Genomic DNA, 24488 nt, shown 5'->3' with positions numbered 1-24488 from the left:
CTGTTTGACTTTTGATTTACTGAGATATTCCACCCCAACCACCATTCAACTTGGATTAATGGTTTAGAGAACTAACTTTAGGTCATAAGTTCGTTGAAAAAAGAGTGAAGAAAAAAAATTCTTTGTTTTCCATAGCGGCAATTTTATTTCTTCTTTGATTTCTCTGTTTTGAATTGAGTTTGTAGAAACTGAATTATTTTTGGTTATTTCCATACCTGACATATTTTTTCAAATCGGTTTCGGAAATTTTTTTAATCTAACACTGAGGAGTTGAAGTCTACCAGGAGTAGCACACTTTAATTGGTTATAAGTGAACAGAAACTTCAACAGTTCAAATCTGGAACAATATTTTCTGACTGGAATCAGGCTATCACGTGCCAGATTTGGAATGTTCAGCATTATCGAGCAGCAATTTATTCGTCAGGCTTTTGATTCTTCAGGTCTACAAAGCAATTGCTGCTATGTCTGACAACACGTCAGCTAATGGATCTATTCTTCCCCCACTAAAAGGATCTGAAACAGAATATATGCCCAGTTTATGTTTTTTAACATAGTACCTCCCTCTATAACTATACATATTTTGTAAGGGGCAAAATACTAGACGAGGAAACACTGTTTTTAGCTATTTTTCACTCCCTCCACCCCCCCCCCCCCCCCCCCGTTTTGAGGTTTGTAACAATTGGTTGAGTGGTTCATAATTGACCAAAAATATACATGGCTAGATAATATGCTTACTTCACTTATTTGAGAACCATTTTAGCTCTCCCATTGACATAACCAGCACAGTAACTAGCTGCGTAGTTTGTAGAGTTTCTGGGCAATTTACTGTCCATAAAGAGGATCACGATCAACTAATGCATGTACAAATGAATATGACATCAACATTTTTTTTTCTATATTGGTCAGATTCTATTTTCATATTTTTAGTGGCAAGCGAAAGTGTTGTGACGTCAGTGGAAGTAGAGTGCATTGATGAAACAGACAATTGCACCATCCAAGTAACCTTCAATTCGAGTGTCAACGACTTCGCTTCTGTCACTTTCGTCGTCATATCTGTAGGTCTTTCGCGAAATTTTTAAGCCCGTTAGGGGGATAAGTTACCCTGGGCGAGACTTACACGATTCTTACCAAAAAATGTTTATCTTGTAAGATCTTGTAAGACGAATATTTATCTTGTAAGACTCTTGTAAGACGAATGTTTATCTTGTAAGATTCTTGCAAGTTTAAAAAACTGATAAAATATTATTGTTATTTGGCACCTAATAAGCGCACAAGAACCCTCGGAGTAGGGCGGCACACACGCATCAAAAGTGACGGAAACCAAAATCATTACTCAATGATGTTAAGGACAGTCATGAAAAGGCCGTTATGCTACGGAAATCGAATTTCAAATACAAATCTTTGTTTTTTTGCTGTTTCAAGAAATTTTCTCATTGAAATAGAATTTAATTTAAACTATAGTAATGTCATATGCGATACAGGAAAAGATAATTAGATTTTCGTGCACAAAGTTTGCAAAGCCTTGAGGTTAGCTCCTTCGAGGATTTGCTGTTACCTGTATAATCAACAATAACAAAAAACTTGGGTTTTTATTCAATTGGGAAAAGGATGAAAGGAGTGTTTTATGGGCCAATTTCAAAAACAAATTATGTGATTGAAGATGCTTTTATAAAAAAAGTTTTTAATTTGAAAAAGCAACAGCAATATGTTTTCTGATCGTTTTTCTTTTTAATCAAAAATTATTGGTCTATCTGCTGACTCTGAGACAAAACTACTGCACTTAGAGACATAAGCACTAAATCTGACGGAAGTTTGGCTCTGGTTTTTGCTGATATTTTTTATCAATTGAATGTTTTTTTTCGCACTATATTTATCAATGTTCCTAAATACTTCATTGCTATTACGGACACTTCATTAATCTTCAACATCAACTTGACCCCTCTCAGCAGAAAAAGAAGAGAAATCAAGAAAAAATCAAGAAATAATCAAGAAAAGTCAAGAAATTCTGAAAAAAAACTTTGAAAAACAACGAATGAGATTGAAGATGGAAGGACTAATAAATTGATTCAATAAATTAATAATTAATAATTTTCTACCAATGTGTAGATTCAAGTATTGCAACCTTTAATATTTTTTTCTCAAGTCGAGCTCTTAGGTATAGAATTCTAGGATTTAAGACGAACGGACACAGTATAATTAAGATGAACGTTATCTTGTAAGATTCCATTAAGCCGAATGGTTTTCTTGTAAGATTCTTTTAAGACGAATTGTTATATTGTAAGATTCTTTTAAGACGAATGGTTATCTTGTAAGATTCTGTCAGAAAATCTTGTAAGACGATGCATCCTCTTGTAAGATTCTGTCAGAATCTTGTAAGATCTTACAAGATAACCATTCGGAGTTGTCCGGGTATTGAATCGCTATTTGATTTTTTTGAACCCATTAACTTAGGGTATAACAATTTAGGCATCTTTTGAAAATTGTTGAACTTTTTTGTTTGAAGTTTGACTTTTGGTATGATATTTGCATGACTACTAGGAAATCTGACAAATGACATTTGACCTATTGTGAATCATACATAGCTTGATAACTAAGAGCCGCAAATGACAAAGTTCCCGGACCTTGCTCACAGTGAGTTTCAGCGCTGTACCATTGACTCTCAATTGTAACAATTACTGTAAAAGTCAAATAGCAGTATAAATATTTTTGCCAGTCTGCCCAGAGTCGATTAAGAAACATCCCAGTCTCTCCCTTTTTTGCAACCTCATTTACATTATTGGTGAACACTGCACAGAATGTTTAACATCATCAGATTGTACATACAAAGAACATAGCGAGTTTCGAAAATTCGAATAACTGATCTCATGCTTAAAATTTTTAAAATGGCGATACCCTCAATTACTATTCTAGCTCCAACTCTACAATATAAAGGTGCATTTACATCTTTGCGTTGGAGGCGGAGGTCGGTGACGGAGGTCGGTGGAGGTCGGTAGCGGAGGTCGGTGGGGGTCGGTAGCGGAGGTCGGTGGGGGTCGGTAGCGGAGGTCGACGGAGGTCGGTAGCGGAGGTCGGTAGCGGAGGTCGATAGCGGAGGTCGGTGGAGGTCGGTAGCGGAGGTCGGCGGAGGTCGGTAGTGGAGGTCGGCGGTGGTCGGTAGCGGAGGTTGGTAGCGGAGGTCGGTGGAGGTCGGTAGCGGAGGTCGTTGGGGGTCGGTAGCGGAGGTCGGAGGGGGTCGGTAGCGGAGGTCGACGGAGGTCGGTAGCGGAGGTCGCTGGAGGTCGGTAGCGGAGGTTGGCGGAGGTCGGTAGTGGAGGTCGGCGGAGGTCGGTAGCGGAGGTTGGTAGCTAAGGTCGAAGGCTGAGGTCGGAGGTGGAGGTCGAATTAGTTGTGGTGTAGTAGTAGAAGTATTAGTGCAAGCATCGGGTTTCACCCGTGGGGTGTCGATCCCAGTGTTTTTTAGTCTGTTTTCGTTTATTTTTTTCCAATGTCGGAATAGTAGACTCAATGGTCTTCATATGTCGTGTATTTCAGATTTGTTTGTTGGTTTGTTTTCATTCAATTGTTTACCTTGAGTTTTCACAAGGGCCGCTGACACATCGTTTAAGTTTTGTTTTCACAAGACAATCTTAACCTGTGGAGCCACTTTATTGCTGAGCATTAATGATACCAAAAGTGAGAATTGTCATGGAAGCGTCGATGTAAAACCAATTATGCCACTGGAAAACAAGGTGAACAAGAAAGGAAGGCGCCTATTACTAGAAGACCGGTGTTCAAGAAGAAGGTTTTCTTGTGCGATTACTGTGACTATGAATCTAATGCCAAATATATGACTGACCGCCACGTGGCGCGGAATCATGATAAGACTGTTGACCGGCGAAAGTGCGTTTTTTTTTAATTTTTGCTTCTACTTACTCCTTTCGTAATAGACGACAGATGATGAGAGCGCACAAGAGCAGAGTAATTGAAACGCAAATGTTGGTTTCGTCCAGTTGCCGCATGACGAGATCTAGGAAGAAGAGAGCTATTGAAATGCAAATATCAGATTCTGCGTCCAGTTTCTGGTCGTAGTAGTTTTCCATCAGTCTTCATTGTTTATATTTTGTCTGTTACCTTGTTTCAGTGTTGTTTTTTGTTACTATAGTAATTCCTCTTACTTTGTGTTACTCGTCTGTCAGATACTTGGTCAATGTTACCTCGAACCCCAAACTATTCGAAATTCCCAGCTTGCTAATTTTATCCTCATAAATGTGTTTCTTTAAGGGAGCTTATTTACTGTTTTGTATAATTTTGTCGATGTTGGCGTTTACAGTTTGTCAATACAGTTTGTGTCAGCAATGCAATCGGCGTCAAAAAAATCGTCCAGCCTTTGGTATTTATTTCTCAATTTAATCATCATTTACTCATCTTTTAATCCTCAATTTAATCCTCAACCGAGATCCAGCAATACGCATCCAGCTTGTTTTGTACTTTACAATTCGATTCCACTTTATGAGACGGATCTTAAGCAGTCATATCCAATTCATCGATGATCTCATTCAATACCTATATCCAGCACTTTTAATGGTGTCATTGCTTGTAAGTTTTACCAGATGTCAATAAAATTTATCATTTCTTCATCGTTATAGCAAAGAGCTGACTAGCGAAAACTACGACTTTGATCTCATATGTAGTAGAAGACCGAAAACAATAAATACAGCGAAACGGGCTGATACTTCTGGGCTAATTCTGTCAACTCTGGGTCGAAAGGTATCAACAGCTGTTGTGATGCGTTTCAAAGACACTGACTATTTAAAAAACCTCCTCAGGAAAAAAGTGTAGAAAGTTCTTTATCTGATCTGTTTGCAACTGGCAATGTGCTGTTGTGGTTGCTAGGACCGTTTATAGAAAGTTATAACAGCAGATTCAAAAACGCCGTATCGACAAAACGTTGCATGCTTACATGGTATTGTGAAATTACGGATTGTGGAAATGAATTTAATGTGTTCAAGGCTATATTGTTATTAGCTCCTTGATTATTTGTAATCCATTTTTGTAAAATATTTCTGTTAGGTTCTTCTGTTTTGTGGTACCTAAGTTTGCCGCATGCGTCTAATTAATTTGAATTGCGGCTCCTTGAATTCGGGCTCGTCCGACCTCAACCTCAGACCTCTACACTCTTCTCCCGACATCATTTTCCAGCAGAAGAGCTGGTGTGAATAACGTTTATGTAGGTTCATTAACGTGAACAAAATGTTGCAGAGGTTAATAAGACATCTCGATGGTCGTCAAGGGGGGTCGATGGACGTTTATGGGAGGCGGGGTTGAGGGGTTAAAGGAGATTATTAAGCTGTGGGATAATTGAATATCAAGAGGAATATTAAAAGTACATACGTATCCTTGCGGAGGGAATTTGAGCAAAGCATATTCCCAAATTTATGTTGTTCAAATGGATAAACGTTAAAATGGATAAACGTTTCAATAAGATACATGCTTGCAGACCACTTGCATACGCTACGTCTCAACCCCAAGAAAAGTTGTTATTGTGCAGGAGCCCTTATTGTGTGTGTGTGCGTGCTTGTGTGTGTTAGCGTGTGTGTGTTTAGGTGTGTGTGCGTGCGTGTGTGCGTGTTTGAGTGTGTGTGTTTGTGTGTTCATCTGTGTGTGTGTGCGTGTGTGTGTGCGTGTGTGTGTTTGTATGTGTGTGTTTGTGCGTTTGTATGTGTGCGTGTATATGTGTTTTTTTGGTGTGTGTGTGAGTGCATGTGTGTGTGCGTGTATATTTGTGTGTGTGTTTGTGTGAGTGTGTGTTTGTGTGTATGTTTATGTGTGTGTGTGTGCGTGTGTGTGTTTGTGTGTTTGTGTGCGTGTGTGTGTGTGTGTTTTTGTGTGTGCATCTGGGTGCTTGTGTGCGTGTTTTTGTGTGTGCGTGAGTGTGTGTGTGTGTTTGTTTGTATATGTGTGCTTGTGCATTTGTGTGAGTGTGTTCGTGTGTGTGTGTATGTGTGTGTGCATGTGCATGTTTGTGTTTGTGTGTGTGTGTACGCGTTTGTGTTTGGGTGTGTGTGTTTGTGCGTGTGTGTGTGCGTGTAAATGTGTTTTTGTGTGTGTGTGTGTTTGTTTGTTTGTGTGTGTGTGCGCGTGTGTGTATGTTTGTGTGTGTGTGTTTTTGTGTGTGTGCGTATGTGCGTGTGTGTTTGTTTATTTGTTTGTTTTTACATTATTTTTACATAAAACAAATGAATATAATTTCCATGTGCATTTTTTACATATTCAACTGAGGGTTTGCTACTTCCATTCAAGTACATCTCCTCCGGTCTTTATAGCTTCAAAGCTAATTGGACCGCGAACAATCCATTAAATGTCATTGATTTCCATTAAATGAGGGGAGTGGGGGGAGGGAGGGAGAGTGTGGTGCCATGAAGAGTTGGGTCCTGGAATTTTGACAATGAGTTTTGAGAACTGCAAATGGATTCCATTTTTCTTTCTCAATACCAGCCCTTATCCGTCCTCTCCTCTCCCACCACCAAGCGCGGTAGACAAATTACAAATTTGCGCTTTTGCCCTGATGGTTTAGGTTTTTCCCCATTAAACCCCTCCCCTCGATATCAAAGCCCCTGTTCTGGTATATTTACGGTGTTGACTTTACGTTATATTAACCAGTCGGCTTGGGAGTGTGTGACTATAATAGGAACGACACCATAATTAATTCTTGAATGCAAATTTACAGCATTTGCGAGAGTTATAATCGTGGTACCGTTTATTTGTTTGTACCAGAGATGTCAACATTTCCTTGTTCTATTCTAGGCAACCAATGTCAATTGAGAGACAATGCAAGGTGCAGCACGACAACCAAGTTCACATTCATGATTCTGGCCAGCCTGACATCCACCCCCTTAGACGTGCATCGAGATCTCTTGTTAATCTCTGCGACCTTCCTTTCATGTTGATGAACCTACATGAACATTATTCACACCAGCCATCCTGCTGGACAGTGATGTCGGGAAAAAAGTGTGGAGGTCGGACGCAGAGGTAGGGGGAGCCGCAATTCAAAGAGCCGCAATTCAAATTAATTAAATGCTTGCAACAAACTCGGGTGCATGCGACAAACTCTAAAACTAATACTCAAAATCATAGATAGTTATATTCAGAGTTTTAATTTCAGCAGTTATTATCAGATCAGTTTTACTTTCAGTGAGCATGTATTATGAAAACGCATGTATTTTAATTACGATCAAAACAGATAGCGAGAGAGTAAGAGAAGGAGAGAGAGAGAGAGAGAGAGAGAGAGAGAGAGAGAGAGAGGCGAGATAATTGGCTCTTGAGCAAATAAAAGCGCAAAAGCGCGGGTAATTATGAGCGCTATGCTCATATCAGAAACAGGCGGCATTTTAATATGCCTATAGACAGGGCAGACAAAATTTGTTTATGTCCAGACCGCAAACCGAATTAACAAAATTCATGTTCAGACAAAAGTCAGTTGATGACTCATCTTGTCTTCCTAAAATCATACTAAACAGTGAAATCTCGGACCTGAACATAGTAATGGCCTATGAATAATACCAATACTAAATACCATAGAAATACCAATCATTATGATTTATATTCTGGTCCAGTAATGAATCTCTATGAGGACTTGCTCCGGTTTATTACTTAGAGCCATATTTGACCTAGTTTGAAGAATCATATATGATCTAGTATGATTACCGAGGTATATATATGAACTCGTGTGATTACTATTAATCATACAAAACCTAGTATGATTACATATAATTATATGAGCTAGTGTGAACTTTGAGAGACAAGTATGAAAAAATATTTAAGAATCATAATAGAACTAAAGTCATTACTATGGAACATATGTGACCCACTATGAATTCTATGAATCATACGATGTTGTATGATTACTACGAAGCTTATATGAGCTAGTATGAATACAGAGAGTCATATATGAGGCTGTATGATTTGTAAGGGCTGCATATCACCTACCAAAACTACTAAGAACCATGTAACATTTTACATCAACAAGGCTATTGAATACAGCAGCACGTTTTTCCATTTATAAGTCGCATAATTATATATATATATATATATATATATATATATATATATATAGCGCATTTGTCTCTCCATTTTCCGCGATCCATGTTGATTAGCCAGACATGAACGAAAACCTAATTGATGAGGAATTGCATAAAATCCATCGGATTACTAATTGCTACGAATTTCCGATACAAAAGACCAATTGCTGATTTTAACTACTTCTCTTGAGAAAATTGAGCATCTCAATGGTAACTCAGTTAATTAATACCAAACTAGCTAACTGAGCTTTCTCAAGCGGAAAACCTTAAAAAAAACATTGATTTTATATTTCATCCCAATCTGTTTCGTACTTAATGATGGTATTGGAAGAAATTATGCTTTTTATTTTGATTGAAAGATGTATGGTCTTTGGTATCGAAAAAGGATCAATCCCGCTGATCTATTTTTTCTCAAACAGGGCTGCTAATCATTTTGATTTTAGTGGACTTCAAATGATACTAACACAACTTCTTTCCAAGCCAACTTGACAGATGTGAGCGTTTGCAGCGAATTGAGTAGCAACAGTGGATTTGATTGTCTCTACTCTCGAAATGACTTCGTCCGCAATTTGTATACATTTGATATACAGATCTGTATTGGTCATACATGTCTGCCCAATGTTTACAGCTTGCTTACACCAATTTTCGACCCAAAATGTTAGTAGGTTGAGGTAGTTTCCTTAGATAGAGCTCTATATCGAAAAGCTTGGTCCAAATGTTCACCCTGTGTTCTCATGATATTTAGGAACCATATCTAAAATGTTTGTCATTATGAGCCAACGCGGTTGCCAAATAAAGCTGAAAGTTTGGTCCATTTTACATTTTTAAATTCTACAAAACATATCTAAATAAAAGTAAAATTCACCTTGAAGATTGGGATATGGTTACAAAGTAACGGGTATACCAATTGATAATTACACAGTGTCTTTGTCTTTTATAGTTAATTTCACAAATTTGCTTAAAGCTGCGGGCTCGTAATGATCGCACTAGATCGAAATTGATTTTATCACATTTATTCTGAAAGCTTGAAATGAATGTGCTTACTTCAAGTTTAAACTTATTCTATGGCGAACACCCTAGTTGAAATCGTCATAAAAAAGACTCAAAAAGTCAAGAAAGGACAACATTGACATAAACTACACAGTTCAGCGCATACATAAATTTAATACAAACACTTCTAAACTGTCTTTCCACAGACGAAAACAGTCGGCTCATTCTTTTTATGGCTTGAGTCAAGGTCATATCATAGACTATTATAGTCGTAAAAAAATTATTATGGGTCAAAACAGTAATTTCATGCGTGTCAAGGGTGAAAACGGGTTCTTTTCAAGTGTCAATGCAGGGTTTTTTTCCAGACTCAACATATCAAACGAAGTTTTTTAAATGGGCGAATACAGGGTCTTTCAGTGGTTTTTACGGTCGGCTGAGATGAATGTACAATTTCGGTCGAGGACGGTATTTTCATGAGTCTAAAAATGTACTAGGTAAATTTCCTTCAATTTTCGTCATTTCGGATACTCCATTGTTTAGTGCCAAGCGACAGTTTTGTGGCATCAGTGGAAGTTGAGTGCACTGATGAAACGGACAATTGCACAGTCCACGTGACCTTCAATTCTACAGTGAACAACTTTGCCTCCTTCACGTTTCTCAACATATCTGTAGGTATCTTCTATTCTCAATGTAAAATAACTGACAATGAAAAGGCCACTGCGACTCGTGATATCTTCCGTTCTTGGCATGACCCATGTATAAACGAGAAAAATTCGTTCAAGCAAATATTTTTTTTAATGAGTGTTCTCTTTTCATTAGTTTTATTTCTAATAGTATCAGTAGTTTTCTTTTTTCTATGGCGTGCAGTATAAACTGAAGCAGGCTTAAAAAAATAGAACAGATTGTATAGAAACGTTGCAAATTACAGAGCATTCGTGAATGTTTTGTCAACAGAATATACTGGCATTCATGTGGAAAATTAAAGACTTTCTAAGCCAAATAAGCATTTACAGTATGCTCGAAGCTTCTGAGAGCTTGAAGTAATTTTAGCATGCTATGGATTTGAGCAATATATTTTGGTTGTTCTATAATACGTTTGAGACGGAATCAGCCTGCCGAACTTAGAAATTAATTGTTATTATATATAGTAACAATTCATTTCTAAGTTCGGCAGGCTGACTCCGTCTCAAACGTGTAATAAAACAACCAAAATTCCACTAAAATTATGGACACAAACGCCAAAATCCGAACATAGACGGCAAAAAATTCTTATCATTGGTATTCTGAGCAGTACTGTCACCTCAAACTAATCTTGCCGTAAGTGCTGCATACAAAGTAGTGGGTGCATGTTCCGTACTGGATAGAACAAAATGCTAAACAACAAGCAAGAGAGAAAGATAGTAATAAATATAAAAGGAAAAAATAAAGTGCAATGAGTTTTTGAGTTGTACTCTTACTAACTAGGCAATTTCTTACTAAGATTAATAAGACTTAGTAATTAATCTACCACGCAAAGATCTATTACGGCAGAACCGTCCACGTAACTAATATTTTTTAATGATTACTATGTTTTTCTAATTACCATTATTTGATTTCTAATGCTTTTCGCGGAAAAAAATTGCATGTCCAGCAAATGATTGATACTGTATGGCCTTGACTTGTCACCTAGTGATTCGAAATTATAACACCGGATACCAAAATTACGCAACCAAAGACACTTAAAATACAGGTTTCAGCTCATTTTGTCCTTTTTTGGAGAAAGCGTTTACTTTGTTTGAGTTACCCTGCCGAAAAAAAAACATTACATGGTACTTTAATTTGAAATATCAATGTGTTTCATTTCAAATAGAAAGTCTACTTTAGGATTCGATTTCGGTCTTTCTCAAGTGACTCATTATACAGTTGAAACTTGGTGAAACGAAAAATTTAAGTGCTTTACTTCAACAAGATGGAAGTTCCGGCAAAAAACTGGCGTTGTATAGTTTAGCGGTGACCTAACTCTGATATGTTCTTCAGGAATAACCGGATAAAAGATATGCGATCAAAAAATAAGAAGATCAATTGGATGATTTTTTAGACCACTTTCATTTTTCTCAAGAACGGTGTGACATTGGTTTAAATTGAGATTGGTCGTTACCCATGCCACTAATTTTCCAATTTTGACTTTCGGGACTTTTGGTTCACGGAAGTAACTCTGCTTAGTGAACATTTACTTTTATGATATGATATACCACATTAACAACGCTTTTAAAAGGGACCAATACCAATTTTAAGCAATTTTGAGTTACCATATTAAAATAACTTATATATTGGTAAATAGGGTTTCCAGATCAATGTGAGGGACTACCCAAAGAGCATAAAAAGCTACCTTTGGATTCTATTTTGAAGTTTTTCAATTCACTCATTATTTAACTGAAACTCGTTAAAACAACTATTTAAACGCTTTTTTCCAGAAAGATATCAAACGTTTTCTTGCAATAAATTGAAAGCTTTGTATTTACGACAGATAAACCTTATTGGGTCTTACAAGAGTTACTACGGTGCGTATTTGTGACAGTGAAATGTTGCTAAGAAGCAAGAGGATATTTGTCTCGCAAAAACATTCTACGAATTTAAGAAGTTAAATCTTTTTAAGTCTTAAAAAAGTTAGTACAAGTCGTACTTGATGCTGTGAATTCTCGTTAAGAAAGTAAGAGGAGTAGTTATCTTGTAAGAACATGCAGGTGGAATCTTTAACTGTACAAAACTCTGGCTCAAATTTGCAAGAACTTGCAAGTTTTCGTACTAAGTATACGGAATGTTGCAAGACCAATTAGTTGGAATAAGTACGATATTCCCAAGATAACTATAACCAAATTTCTGGTTTTGTCTGATCTTATTTATTATACTTAAGATGCCATATAATCCATACGATGTCCCGTTTTTATCAAGAACCCGATTCATTTATACCCCAATCATTTTACCCTGATTTTAATCCATATAAATGGTAGCTAACATTGATACTATAATTATTTGACCATGCCTTAGCGGCCGATGGGATTTGAAACGAAGCACCAATGGGTGTATGATTGCGTGCGCCCGAATTCAGAAATGGTTGGGTGCGCATCTTAACCTGGTTTTCGTTTTTCTAGTGGAGTTCTTCTGATGATGGCAGCACCACATCCGTCGTTGCCGGTTTAACTGACACGAATGTGTGCACTAACATCAATGACACTGGCTATGACTGTATCTACTCTCGAGATGACTTCAATCTCACTTCGTACCTATTTGACATCCAGATATGTATGGACCAAGCGTGTCTACCTGGGAGTTATAACTTCACAATAACCGAAGAGATCTTCGGAGGCCTTGAGCTATGCTCGGGCATCAGTTAGTATGAAAGTTGATGAGTGTATAGAATTTATTTAGACCTCTGATTAGAATTATAGGACACACAATTATATCTTCTGCGCCAAAAATTTCAAGGCCAGAATAACAGCGTATAGCTAATGTTCGCACGGATGTTTGATCGTACCTCTACTTGGCCTGGAACGGACTGAAACGGTCTGTTCAACGTTTATTCGAAACGAACCAAAATTTAAAAGGTACCAACCAGATGTGATAAGAGATGATATATGATATAACGCTTACAAAATCTGTATGTTAGTGAGCTCCGTTTGACATTATTTCCCTTTTTGTATTCAAAACACATGCAATTTTTGAAATCCTGTGAAAACTTTTATACCACCCCTTTTCAATTTTGTATACGTAGTTTTAAGGCTGCCATTTTCATTTATTTACAGAAGTTGCGTGCTCGGTTGTTATATGACACCTGAAATGTTCAATTAAAAGCAGCAGGAAAACATCTTCCAAGTTTGTCTGATAATTGTGACAACAAAAATGTTCCTCGCATCAAAATAAGCCTTACAATAATCCCAACAACACTTAAGTAAGTGAACAAAAGCTTTTAATTATTTTTTTAATGGAATTGTGTAATATCATTTATGAAAAAATACGAGTGAACTGATGTTAAAGTGTAGGTAACTTGTAAGAGAGCCGAAGTCAAAAGAGCCGATTGAAAAAGAGCCAACAATTAATTGAAACTATTAAATTAAGATAAATTTTACAGCCAATTAAATTGCCTTCTGAAAAGAGACTACCAAATACTCAACCAATCATAACCGAGTATCTGAGAAATGACTATTTAAAATTTTCTAGTAAACGAAACTGAACGCAAATTAATAGATAATTATCCTGAAAAATTCGTGGCCTATGGCCATGCCTCAGCGGCTTATGGGAGTTGATATGAAACCATCACAACCAGTCATGAGACCAATTAACCCAATTAGGTACCTTACTCAGTAATCACTAAATTTTAGGGTATGTAAATGCAAATTTTTCATTTCGACTCTTTTTAAATGGAGTCAGGTTTCGGCGCTCTCTAACGTCTGCTATTTATATGGTCGGCTCTCTTGCACGTTGCCTAACATTGTTCTAATAACACGTTGCACGTTTTATTAGAACATAACCGAATTATTTGCAAAAACAGCAGAACATAATTAAGAAAAAGTCATCCAAGAGGGTCAGAGGGTCTTGAAAAATGCAGAAGAAGTAAGTGAACTGTTGTTTCCTGTTAGCTTTGCCCTTCAATAGTACAACCACTGAGAAATGACTTAATAAACACTATTATAGGAACAAAATAATCAAAAGTTGCTACTGTTAGCAATGCTGTTATCTAAATTTCTTCTTCAAAAAAATATAAACATCAGATTGAGAACTTATAACGTTTTTAAGCATCATTTTTAAAGATCTCGGAAGATAATTTTTGTCAACTCAGAGATAAAAACCATTTTTTTCTCGGATGACCTAAGAAGATCAAGCGAGATAATTAAGGAAAAGAAATAAACATAAAACTCTGTCAGTCTTTTCATTTTCAATTCAAGTTACAGCCCGTGTTCAAATCAAGCGAAAATTGGCTGGTTTTGGCAACATAATAAGGATAAAAAAAATATAAATAAAGTGACTTTGTGCCCAATTCTGGTTGTTGTGATGTAAAAACAAACTGGGTTTTGTGAATTACCGGCTCAATTGCTCAGCAATTAACTCCTGCATAACCTTGCCCATAAATCAACCGCAAAGTGTCACGTGATTGCTAGGAATAATCTCTAGAACAGTCGCTTCACAAACCCTAATTCTTTTAAATGTGCTGAAACTTGTCCTGATTTTCATAACAATAATTCTTAGTGACAGTTGACACATTTTCAAAGGCGGCATAAAATTTTTATTGGTTAGTGTGATTTTGATACAGGAAAAGCCAACAAATTTTCTATGATTTTTTTTGCATTTCGGTTTTTGCAGTTTTCATCATTGTTCGGCTTAGCAACACAAAGCAACTAAGTGTATATTTTTCAAGGTACTTTCTGGCTCTTTTGCAGATTTGTTATCGGATAATATGCATATGTGACAAGTAAAAAAGGATAAAGCTGTAAAGATATCGTTTCAAGATCCATTTGGATTTACAAGAAAGAAAGAAAGAATTAAATGATTTCTTCAAATAAGCATATTAGGGGATTGTGAGTAATATAATCAATGCAATGGAGGGAACAGTCAACGAGGATATTCACACCTTTTCAACTATACCTTTTTGTTTCCGAAAAAGACATTGAATTGAAAAAAACCGACTTAAGGAGAGAAGAAGTTGAGCTGGTCATTATTTCCCAAATCTGTTTCGTGGAAAAAGACGGTCTAGTTGCAGGAAAAACATCTTGCAAGTTTGTCTGATAATTGCGACAACAAACATATTTCTCGCATCAAAATAAATTTCACAATAATCACAACAACACTGCCTAAATAAGTGAACAAGAGCTTTAATTATTGTTTCTTAATGGAATGGTTTAATATCATTTATGACAAAAGTTTGATTGAACTGATGTTAAATAGTAGGTGAGTTGTAAGAGAGCCAAAATTAAATGAAAGTGCCGATTAAAAAAGAGCCAACATTTTATTGAAATTATTGAATTAAGATAAATTTTACAGCCAATTAAATTGCCTTCAGAAATGAGACTACCAGATTCTCAACCAATGATAACCGAGCATTTGAGAAATCACTATTTATTAATTTCTAGTGAATGAAAATGAGCACGAATTAATTGATAATTACCTTGAAATTATCGCGGCCCAAGGCCACGCCTCAGCGGCCTATGGGACTTGACATGAAACTATGACAACCAGTCATGGTACCAATTAACTCAATTAGGTACCTTTCGCAGTGATCACTAAATTTTAGGGTAATTGAATGCAAGTTTTTGTTTTCGGCTCTTTTTAAATAAAGTCACCTTTTGGCGCTCTCTAACGTCGGCTATTTATAAGATTGGCTCCCTTGCACGTTGCCTAACTTGTTTTATTAGAACATAAGAGAATCATTTGCAAAAACAACAGAAAATACTTCAGAAAAAGTCATCCAAGAGGGTCAGAGGGTCTTGAAAAATGCAGAAGTAAATGAACTGTAGTTTCCTGTTATCTTTGCTCTCCAATAGTACAACCGCTGAGAAATGACTTAATAAACACTGTTATAGAAACGAAAAATACTCAAAAATTTCTACTGTTAGCAATGCTGGTAGCTAAATTTCTTCTTTAAAAGATTATAAACATCAAACTGAGAATTTATAATGTTTTTAAGCATCACATTCAAAGAACTCGGAAGATGTTTTTTGTCAACTCAGAGATGAAAACCAATTTTTTCTCGCAGGACCTAAGAAGATCAAGCGAGATGATTAAGAAAACCGAATAAACATTAAATTCTGTCAGTCTTTTAATTTTCAGTTCAAGTTACAGCCTGTGTTCAAATCAAGTGAAAATTGGCTGGTTTTAGCAACATGATAAGGACTAAAAATATATAAATAAAGTGATTTCGTGCACAATTTTGTTTATGCTTCTGAAATAAAAACAAACTAGGTTTTGTGAATTACCGGCTCAATTGCTCAGCAATTAAATCCCGCATAACCTTGCTTATAAATCACCAGTAATGTCTCGCGTGATTGCTAGGAAAAATCTCCAGAAGAGTTGCTTAAACAAACTAATAAATTTTCATGTGCTTAAACTTGTCCTGATTATTGTAACAATAACTCCTAGCGAGAGTAGACACATGTTCAATGGGGGCATAAACGTTTTTTACTGGTTAATGTGATTTTGATACAAGAAAAGCCAACAAAATTTCTATGATTTTTTGCATTTCGGTTTTTGCAGTCTTCATCATTGTTCGGCTTAGCAACACAAAGCAACTAAGTGTACATTTTTCATGGTATTTTCTGGCTCTTTTGCAGTTTTGTTATCGGATAATATGCATATGTGACAAGTAAAAAAGGATAAAGCTGTAAAGATATCGTTTCAAGATCCATTTGGATTTTCATGAAAGAACGAAAGAATTAATTAATTTCTTCAAATAAGCTTATTATGGGATTGTGAGTAATATACTCATTGCAATGGAGTGGACAATCAACGAGGATATTCACACCTTTTCAACAACGCTTTTTTTCCGAAAAGGACATTGAATTGAAAAAACCGACTTAAATAGAGGAGAAATTGAGCTGGTCATTATTTCCCTAACCTGTTTCGTGGAAAAAGATGGTCTAGTTGCAGGAAAAAATTCTTTCAAGTTAGTCTGATAATTGTGACGACATAAATGTTCCTCGCATGAAAATGAGCCTCATAATAATCACAACAACACTGCTTAAATAGGTGAACAAAAGATTTTTATTGTTATTTTTTTTAATGGAATAGGTTATTATCATTTATGAAAAGTTATGAGTGTACTGATGTTCAAGTGAAAGTGATTTGTAAGAGAGCTGGAGTTAAAAAAGGAGCCGATTGAAAAAGAGCCAACATTTTATTCAAATTATTAAATTAAGATATATTTCACAGCCAAATAAATTGTCTTCTGAAATAAGACTAGCAAACTATCAACCAATCATAACCAAGTATTTGAGAAATGACTATTTTCCTAATATTCTCTTGTAAAAGAAACTGAACCCGAATTAATAGATAATTACTCTGAAATTATTGCGGCCGAAGGCCATGCCTCAGCGGCTTATGGAACTTGATATGAAAATATCACAACCAATCATGAGAGCATTAACCCAATTATGTACTTTTCTCGGTAATCACTTGATTTTAGGGCTATTGAATGCAAATTTTTGCTTTGGCTCTTTTTAAATAAAATCAGGTTTTGGCGCTCTCTATCGTCGGCTATTTATAACGTCGGCTCTCTTGCACGTTGCCTAACATATTTTATTAGAACATAACAGAATTATTTGCAAAAAAAAACAAAATTTACTTCAGGAAATGTCATCCATGAGAATCAGAGGGTTTTTAAGAAATGCGATAGAAGTAAATGAACTGTTGTTTCTAGTTAGCTATGTTTTTCATTAGTTCAACCACTGAAAAATGTCTTCAACAAAACTTTTATAGAAGAAAATTAGTCAAAAGTTGCTGCTGTTAGCAATGCTTGCATCTAAATTTCTTCTTTAAGAAAAAATAAAAAAATCAGAATGAGAACTTATAACGTTTTTGAGCACCACTTTCAAAGAACTCGGAAGATGTTTTCTGTCAACTCAGAGATGAAAACCAATTTTTTCTGGGATGACCTAAGAAGATCAAGCGAGATGAATAAAGAAACCAATTAAACATTCAATTCTGTCAGACTTTTCATTTTCAGTTCAAGCTACAGCCTGTGTTCAAATCAAGCGAAAACTGGCTGGTTTTAGCAACATAATAAGGACAAAAGAATATAAATAAAGTGACTTCGTGCACAATTTTGATTCTTCTGAAGTAAAAACAAACTGGGTTTGTGAATTACCGGCTCAATTGCTCAGCAATTAATTCCCGCATAACCATGCTTTTAAATCACCAGTAAAGTCTCGCGTGATTGCTAGGAACAATCTCCAGAACAGTTGCTTCAAAACCTTAATACTTTTTGTTGTGCTGAATCTTATCCTGATTTTGTTAACAATAATTCCTAGCGAGAGTAGACACATTTTCAATGGGGGCATAAACGTTTTTATTGGTTGATGTGATTTTGATATTAGAAAAGCAAATAACGATTCACTGATGTTTGCATTTTGGTTTACACAGTCTTCGTCATTGTTCAGCATAGCAACAAAAAGCAACTACGTGTACATTTTTCAAGATACTTTCTGGCTCTTTTTCAATTTTGTTATCAGATAATATACATATGTGATGAGTAAAAAAAGAAAAACCTGTAAAGATATCGTTCCAAGATCCCTTTAGAACTTCATGAAAGAAAGAAAGAATTAAATAATTTCTTCAAATAGGCTTATTATGGGATTGTGAATAATATACTCATTGCAATGGAGTGGACAGTCAAAGAGGATATTCACACCTTTTCAACAACGCTTTTTTTCCGAAAAAGACATTGAATTGAAAAAGCCGACTTAAATAGAGAAGAAGTTGAGCTTGTCATTATTTCCCAACACTAATTCATGGAAAAAGACGGCCTTGTTTCAGGAGAAACATCTTGCAAGTTTGTCTGATAATTGTAACACCAGAATGTTCCTTGCATCAAAATAAACTTTACAATAATCACAACAACACTGCCTAAACAAGTGAACAAAAGCTTTAAGTATTATTTCCTAATGGAATAGTGTAATATCATTTTATGAAAAACTTTGATTGAACTGATGTTTAAGTGTAGGTGACTTGTAAGAGAGCCAAATTTAAATGAAAGAGCCGATTGAAAAAGAGCCAATATTTTATTGAAATTATTGAAATAAGATAAATTATACAGCCAATTAAATTGCCTTCTGAAATGAGACTACCAAATTCTCAACCAATGATAGCCGAGTATTTGAGAAATCACCTTTTAATAATTTCTAGTGAAGGAAAATGAGCCCGAATTAAGAAATAATTACCTTGAAATTATCGCGGCCCATGGCCATGCCTCAGCGTCCTACGGGACTTGATATGAAACTATCACAACCAGTCATTAGACCAATTAACCCAATTAGGTACTTTTCTCAGAAATCACTAAGTTTTAGGGTAATTAAATGCAAATTTTTGATTTCGACTCTTTTTAAATGGAGTCAGGTTTCGGCGCTCTCTAACGTCTGCTATTTATATGGTCGGCTCTCTTGCACGTTGCCTAACATGTTTTATTAGAACAAAACCGAATTATTTGCAAAAACAACAGAAATTACTTCAGAAAAGGTCTTCCAGGAGGGTCAGAGGGTCTTTAAAAATGCAGAAGTGAATGAACTGTTGTTTCCTGTTAGCTTTGCTCTTCAATAGTACAACCACTGAGAAATGACTTACTATTATAGAACCAAAATAGTCAAAAGTTGCTACTGTTAGCATTGCTGGTATCTAAATTTCTTCTTCGACAAAAATTAAAAACATCAGAATGAGAACTTATAACCTTTTTAAGCATAACATTTAAAGAACTCGGAAGATATTTTTGTCGACTCAGAGATGAAAACCAATTTTTTCTCGGATGACCTAAGAAGATCAAGCGATACGATTAAGGAAAAGAAATAAACATAAAACTCTGTCAGTCTTTTCATTTTCAATTCAAGTTACAGCCCGTGTTCAAATCAAGCAAAAATTGGCTGGTTTTAGCAACATAATAAGGATAAAAAAATATAAATAAAGTGACTTCGTGCACAATTCTGGTTCTTCTGATGTAAAAACAAACTGGGTTTTGTGAATTACCGGCTCAATTGCTCAGCAATTAAATCCCGCATAGCCGTGCCCATAAATCACCAGCAATTTCTCGCGTGATTGCTGGGAACAATCTCTAGAACAGTCGCTTCAAAACCCCAATACTTTTTGATGTGCTAAAACTTGTCCTGATTTTCATAACAACAATTCCTAGCGACAGTAGACACATATTCAATGGCGGCATAAACGTTTTTATTGGTTAATGTGATTTTTATACAAGAAAAGCCAACAACGATTCTCTGATTTTTTGTGTATTTTGGTTTACACAGTCTTCGTCATTGTTCAGCATAGCAACAAAAAGCAACTAAGTGTACATTTTTCAAGATACTTTCTGGCTCTATTGCAGTTTTGTTATCAGATAATATGCATATGTGATGTGTAAAAAAGGATAAAGCTGTAAAGGTATCGTTTCAAGATCCATTTAGATTTTCATGAAAGAAAGAAAGATTTAATTAATTTCTCCAAATAAGCATAATATGGGATTATGAGTAATATAAACATTGCAATGGAGGGGACAGTCAATGAGGATATTCACACCTTTTCACCTATACTTTTTTGTTTCCGAAAAAGATATTGAATTGAAAAAACGTACTTAACAAGAGAAAAAGTTGACCTGGTCAATATTTCCCAACCCCGTTTCATGGAAAAATACGTCTACTTGCAAGATCAGATATAATGGGTGAGCAGCAATATAACAGCTGGCCGAGTTTCATAGTCAATCTCAAAAACATTTTTGTTTCAATGATAGACATTGTTGAGTAAAGTATTTGTTTATAAACGTCACTATTATCAGATATATTTATCAACATCTTGTAGATAGCTTTTCGCTCTAGTTACCTTGCAAGAAATTGAGAGAGCTTTGATATACGCAACAAACATTTATATGTTTTGACCAGATCTTTGTTTCAGATGAGCTGGGTTCTTCTGTCGCATTTCTTCTGCTAGTTATACTGGCAAATTCTTCCCAGTTACATGCCTGATGGCTAAATAACTGAATATCTTCAAATTCATTGATCGCACTACTCATACCAAAAAAAGTTGGATGTTCTTTGATTGAGCATGAATGATCGGATCAGTTTATTAATCTAATGCAGAATATGACCAAAAAAATATTTTAATCTTCCGTTGATATCTATAACCAAAATTTTTGTATGCGGTGCAGATTAGTAAAACATTGTGCTAATCGGAATAAATTTAGTATTTAACTGGTGTTGCGCATAGATAGATTTTCATAGGTAAAGCTGGATAGCCACAGAGTCTGGCAGCAACTCTGTGCTCTAGATACTCTGATCAAGACAATATCCAGAGTCTAATCAGAGCAATGCCTACAGTCTGAAAAATCTGATCAGTCTGCACAGTCTGAGCAGGCTCGGAGTGAGGTGGTAGAATAAAGTTCGACAATTTTTTGTCAGGGTGGTACCCCTCCCAGGCAATAAATACACGGTCTAGACCATATTTTTGGTCCGCACTATTTCGAATCATCAAATTGCTAGTCGGATTGTAAAAATATATATCTTGGAACACCTGGGATCCTATTCGGCGAACAGCAAAGTATGTATGCGGGTTGAATAACGGAATTATATCTCTGCCTGCAGATTGGTGTATGATCACGCTTATACAGCTCTTGCCCAAGTTGACAAATCTCATTTCATAGCCAATTTTGGTCGAGCATTCATTTCATGGAAAATTTCTGGATATTTTCCGTTTGTGCCTTCCCCCAGCTTAGTGGGCGCATATTATTTCCACCCTCAGACGCACGTGCATTGTTTTAAATAGGGGTTTATGTAATGGCACGTTCTCTGTTACTTGGGGGCGCATAGCGTACTGGAGGGCACAAACGGAAAAGATCCCAATTTCTTTTCAAAGACAACGTCCAAAAATGATACTTTGGCTAGAAAGAAGGTGCATCAAATATTTAATTTAGAAGTGAATTATTGGTATTTAGGGGTGGATTACGGGACAAACTGATTCGCGTTTCAACAAACGTGTCTTCTCCTCTCAATTGCTAGATTTTTGTCCTATCACAGTCGCGCGTTTCGAATCGTCGCACCTTCGAATTATAAATTTTTGTATGATCATAGTCGCATGTACCGAATTGTCGCACCTTTGAATCAGAGATTTTTGACAGACCGCAGTCGCAGTTACGAATCGCTGCACCATCAAATCATAGTCGCGAAATTTTTCATGGTTTCGTTGAGTGGAGATATGGAGACATGGACGCGTTTCTATTTCGAAATACTTCGCAATAATTCGCTATAATTCGCAGTAGTTCGAATCATAGCCAAATTTTGTCTGGATTGTCTGCCCTTGGCCAATTTTTGTGTGAATTACGCGGTTCATATTTCCACCACCTCACTCCGGGGGCAATGCCTACTCTGGAAATTCCAAAACGTGCAAATAAGTTCTAACGTGATACATTTTGCGGGAAAATGATAATTTATTAAACGGACTGCAAGCATTCCCCGTACCTTGGTCTACGACTAATCCAGCGCTGTAACATTAAATTTTTCATTCTGATTTTTTGCCTGACACTTGTTCTGTTCATGTCAGTTTTGGGAATTTATAGTCTGTTTTAAAAGATGACTCATTAGGGCATGATTTTGTTTATATGAATTTTATCTGAGCAGCAATAAAGCGCGGCTGAATTTTATCGGGGCATTATTATAAGGTGGCTGAAACATTACTTTATTTATTACACCAACCCTGAGGTTTTTAAGGCAAAATTTCACATAAACAAATTTTGCTTTAGTTTTTCACTAAACTTTGCACGCTTGGCATTTGACTTGTGCGTGATTTGAATTGCTCACTTTCATAAATTAAGTCGTCAATTTAATTCGCGGCAGTTTACAACTAAAACTAAAATTTTAATTTACCTTAAAATTGGTCTCAATCTTCCATTTAACTTATTTATGGTCTACAATCAGCTCTATTGCAATCATTGTACACCTATGTAGCATTATACCCCACTCTTTGGCTGATATAAACAGTAAAAAAGATCACAAACATTAAGATACTGTTAACAATAATCACGAATGATGAAAAAAGAATTCTTATTAAATTTTGGCCAAAATGTTCACTGTTAGATATTTATGGATGTTTCCTTGTCGACCTTGTATTAATTTTAGGAGAGACTCTTAAAACAACCAATAAAATTGTGCTAAAGATAATTCTTGTAATACAAAATTTTTGAAATAAAGTTGTTATTTTTAATATTATATCTAAAAGTTCGATCTTTATTTCTAAGTATGACATAAAAAACACTAACTCCTATTATAGGATTGAATTGTAAATTAACTTTTCTTATAACAATTTTAAAAAAAGTGGGTCTTTGGCAAATGTGAACAGAAAAAAATATCAAAAACAATAAGAAACCGATAAAAAATGATCACTAATGATGAAAAAAGATCATTTTGTTACATTTTTGGCCAATGTTTTTAAATGTTATTTGTGGTTACATTTTTGATCATTGTTTTGGTTATGTGTTTGATTTTTGATGATTGAGCTTATGTAGTATTGTTAGGAGAGGGTCTCGGAAAGACCGTTAATTAATTGTGCTCAAAACAAGATATGAAGTACAAAACATTTGAAAATTTGTTGCTTTGTTTTATAATTAATGTTAGACAACTATATCTAAGTAAGACATAAAAAGATTTATTTCAACTTGGCTGCTTTGCCAATTGTTGCAAACGGTTTCAACTACAACGCTATCTGTTACTTTTGATTGGGAAGTTTTAAGCGTGATCGTTAATTTCATCCAATTATGAGACAAAAACGGCAATGAGGTAATATTGTTTGCGCCATTTCAGGAATTTTTACGAACCTTCTTGTAAAGATCGAGCTAATCTTGCTAATATATCTATAAAATTAAGACAAAACCCAACCTTCTTTTGACAACAAATCTACGCAAAATTTGTGAGATATTTTTCAAATAAATATACCTGAATTTTCGATTAAACGTGAGTTTTGGGATCGAACGCATCAATCTTCTTTTTGAATCTATAATTTTGTTTAATTCTGTTGCCAACTCTGGCTAAATTACAATTCAGATGTCTGACGTTTGGACGAAATAGAGTGTCAAAAGTACAAAATTATAAAACCTGAATGATTTCAGCAAAAATAGGATTTAAATTACTCCAGACACGCCTTTGTTTGGCTATTTTTGTCTAAATCTTGGTTCAATATCAATGAAACGCCGAAATTTCAGCTCTTATTTGGTCACAACCGGCTATGAATTATATAAAAACCCTATTTGAGGGAGTGATTTTTTTGCTAATTTAAGTCTAAATTCAGTATAGATGGGAGATTAATCTAAGTATGTTTTGGAGAGAAATCAGAAAAAATATTATCAGAAAAAATATTTTAGTGTAATCGATTTATTGATAATGGTATATATAATTTAAAATTAGTAGTCTTGGGGGTGAATATAGATCACTCAAAACAGGTTTTGAGTGGATAAGTTTATGTCAAAATTTGGCTAATGTGAAAAAAACACTCAATGCGACCATAAAGTTGATAAAATCTGTTTGACTATTAGACAAAGACAGGTTTGGAGGGATGAAATTTTGTTGACTTTTGGCGAATTAATGTAAAATTATTAATATTTAACCGGAAATTGGACTAAAATTGGCCTAAATAGGTTTTGGGGGATGAAATCTGGTAAATATTTTGACATAAAAAAAAGTACACAAATTAGGATTTAAACCAACTAAAAACTGATATATTACCTTAATT

The 24488-nt window shown here is 35.5% G+C and overlaps 2 protein-coding genes across 2 annotated transcripts in view; both read left to right on the top strand.

Moving 5' to 3' along the window:
- The window catches only part of LOC142336574 (uncharacterized), a 76994-nt gene extending 56086 nt beyond the window's left edge, over positions 1-20908 (top strand). Inside the window, exons 6-10 of the mRNA XM_075385484.1 lie at positions 928-1055; positions 8501-8714; positions 9588-9715; positions 12179-12416; positions 20667-20908. Of these exons, the coding sequence (XP_075241599.1) occupies positions 928-1055; positions 8501-8714; positions 9588-9715; positions 12179-12416; positions 20667-20737 (779 nt within the window). The 3' untranslated portion in view covers positions 20738-20908. The remainder of the gene's footprint in view (positions 1-927; positions 1056-8500; positions 8715-9587; positions 9716-12178; positions 12417-20666) is intronic.
- LOC142336089 (mothers against decapentaplegic homolog 1-like) overlaps positions 1-24488 on the top strand; it is a 536849-nt gene that overhangs the window by 439304 nt on the left and 73057 nt on the right. The window lies entirely within an intron of this gene.

The sequence above is a fragment of the Convolutriloba macropyga genome, chromosome 3 (assembly GCF_964194025.1).
Source record: "Convolutriloba macropyga chromosome 3, txConMacr16.3, whole genome shotgun sequence".
In the NCBI taxonomy this organism is placed as follows: Eukaryota; Metazoa; Xenacoelomorpha; order Acoela; family Convolutidae; genus Convolutriloba; species Convolutriloba macropyga.
The sequence above is the reverse complement of the archived record's forward strand: the minus strand, read 5'-3'. Positions and strand labels throughout refer to the sequence as shown.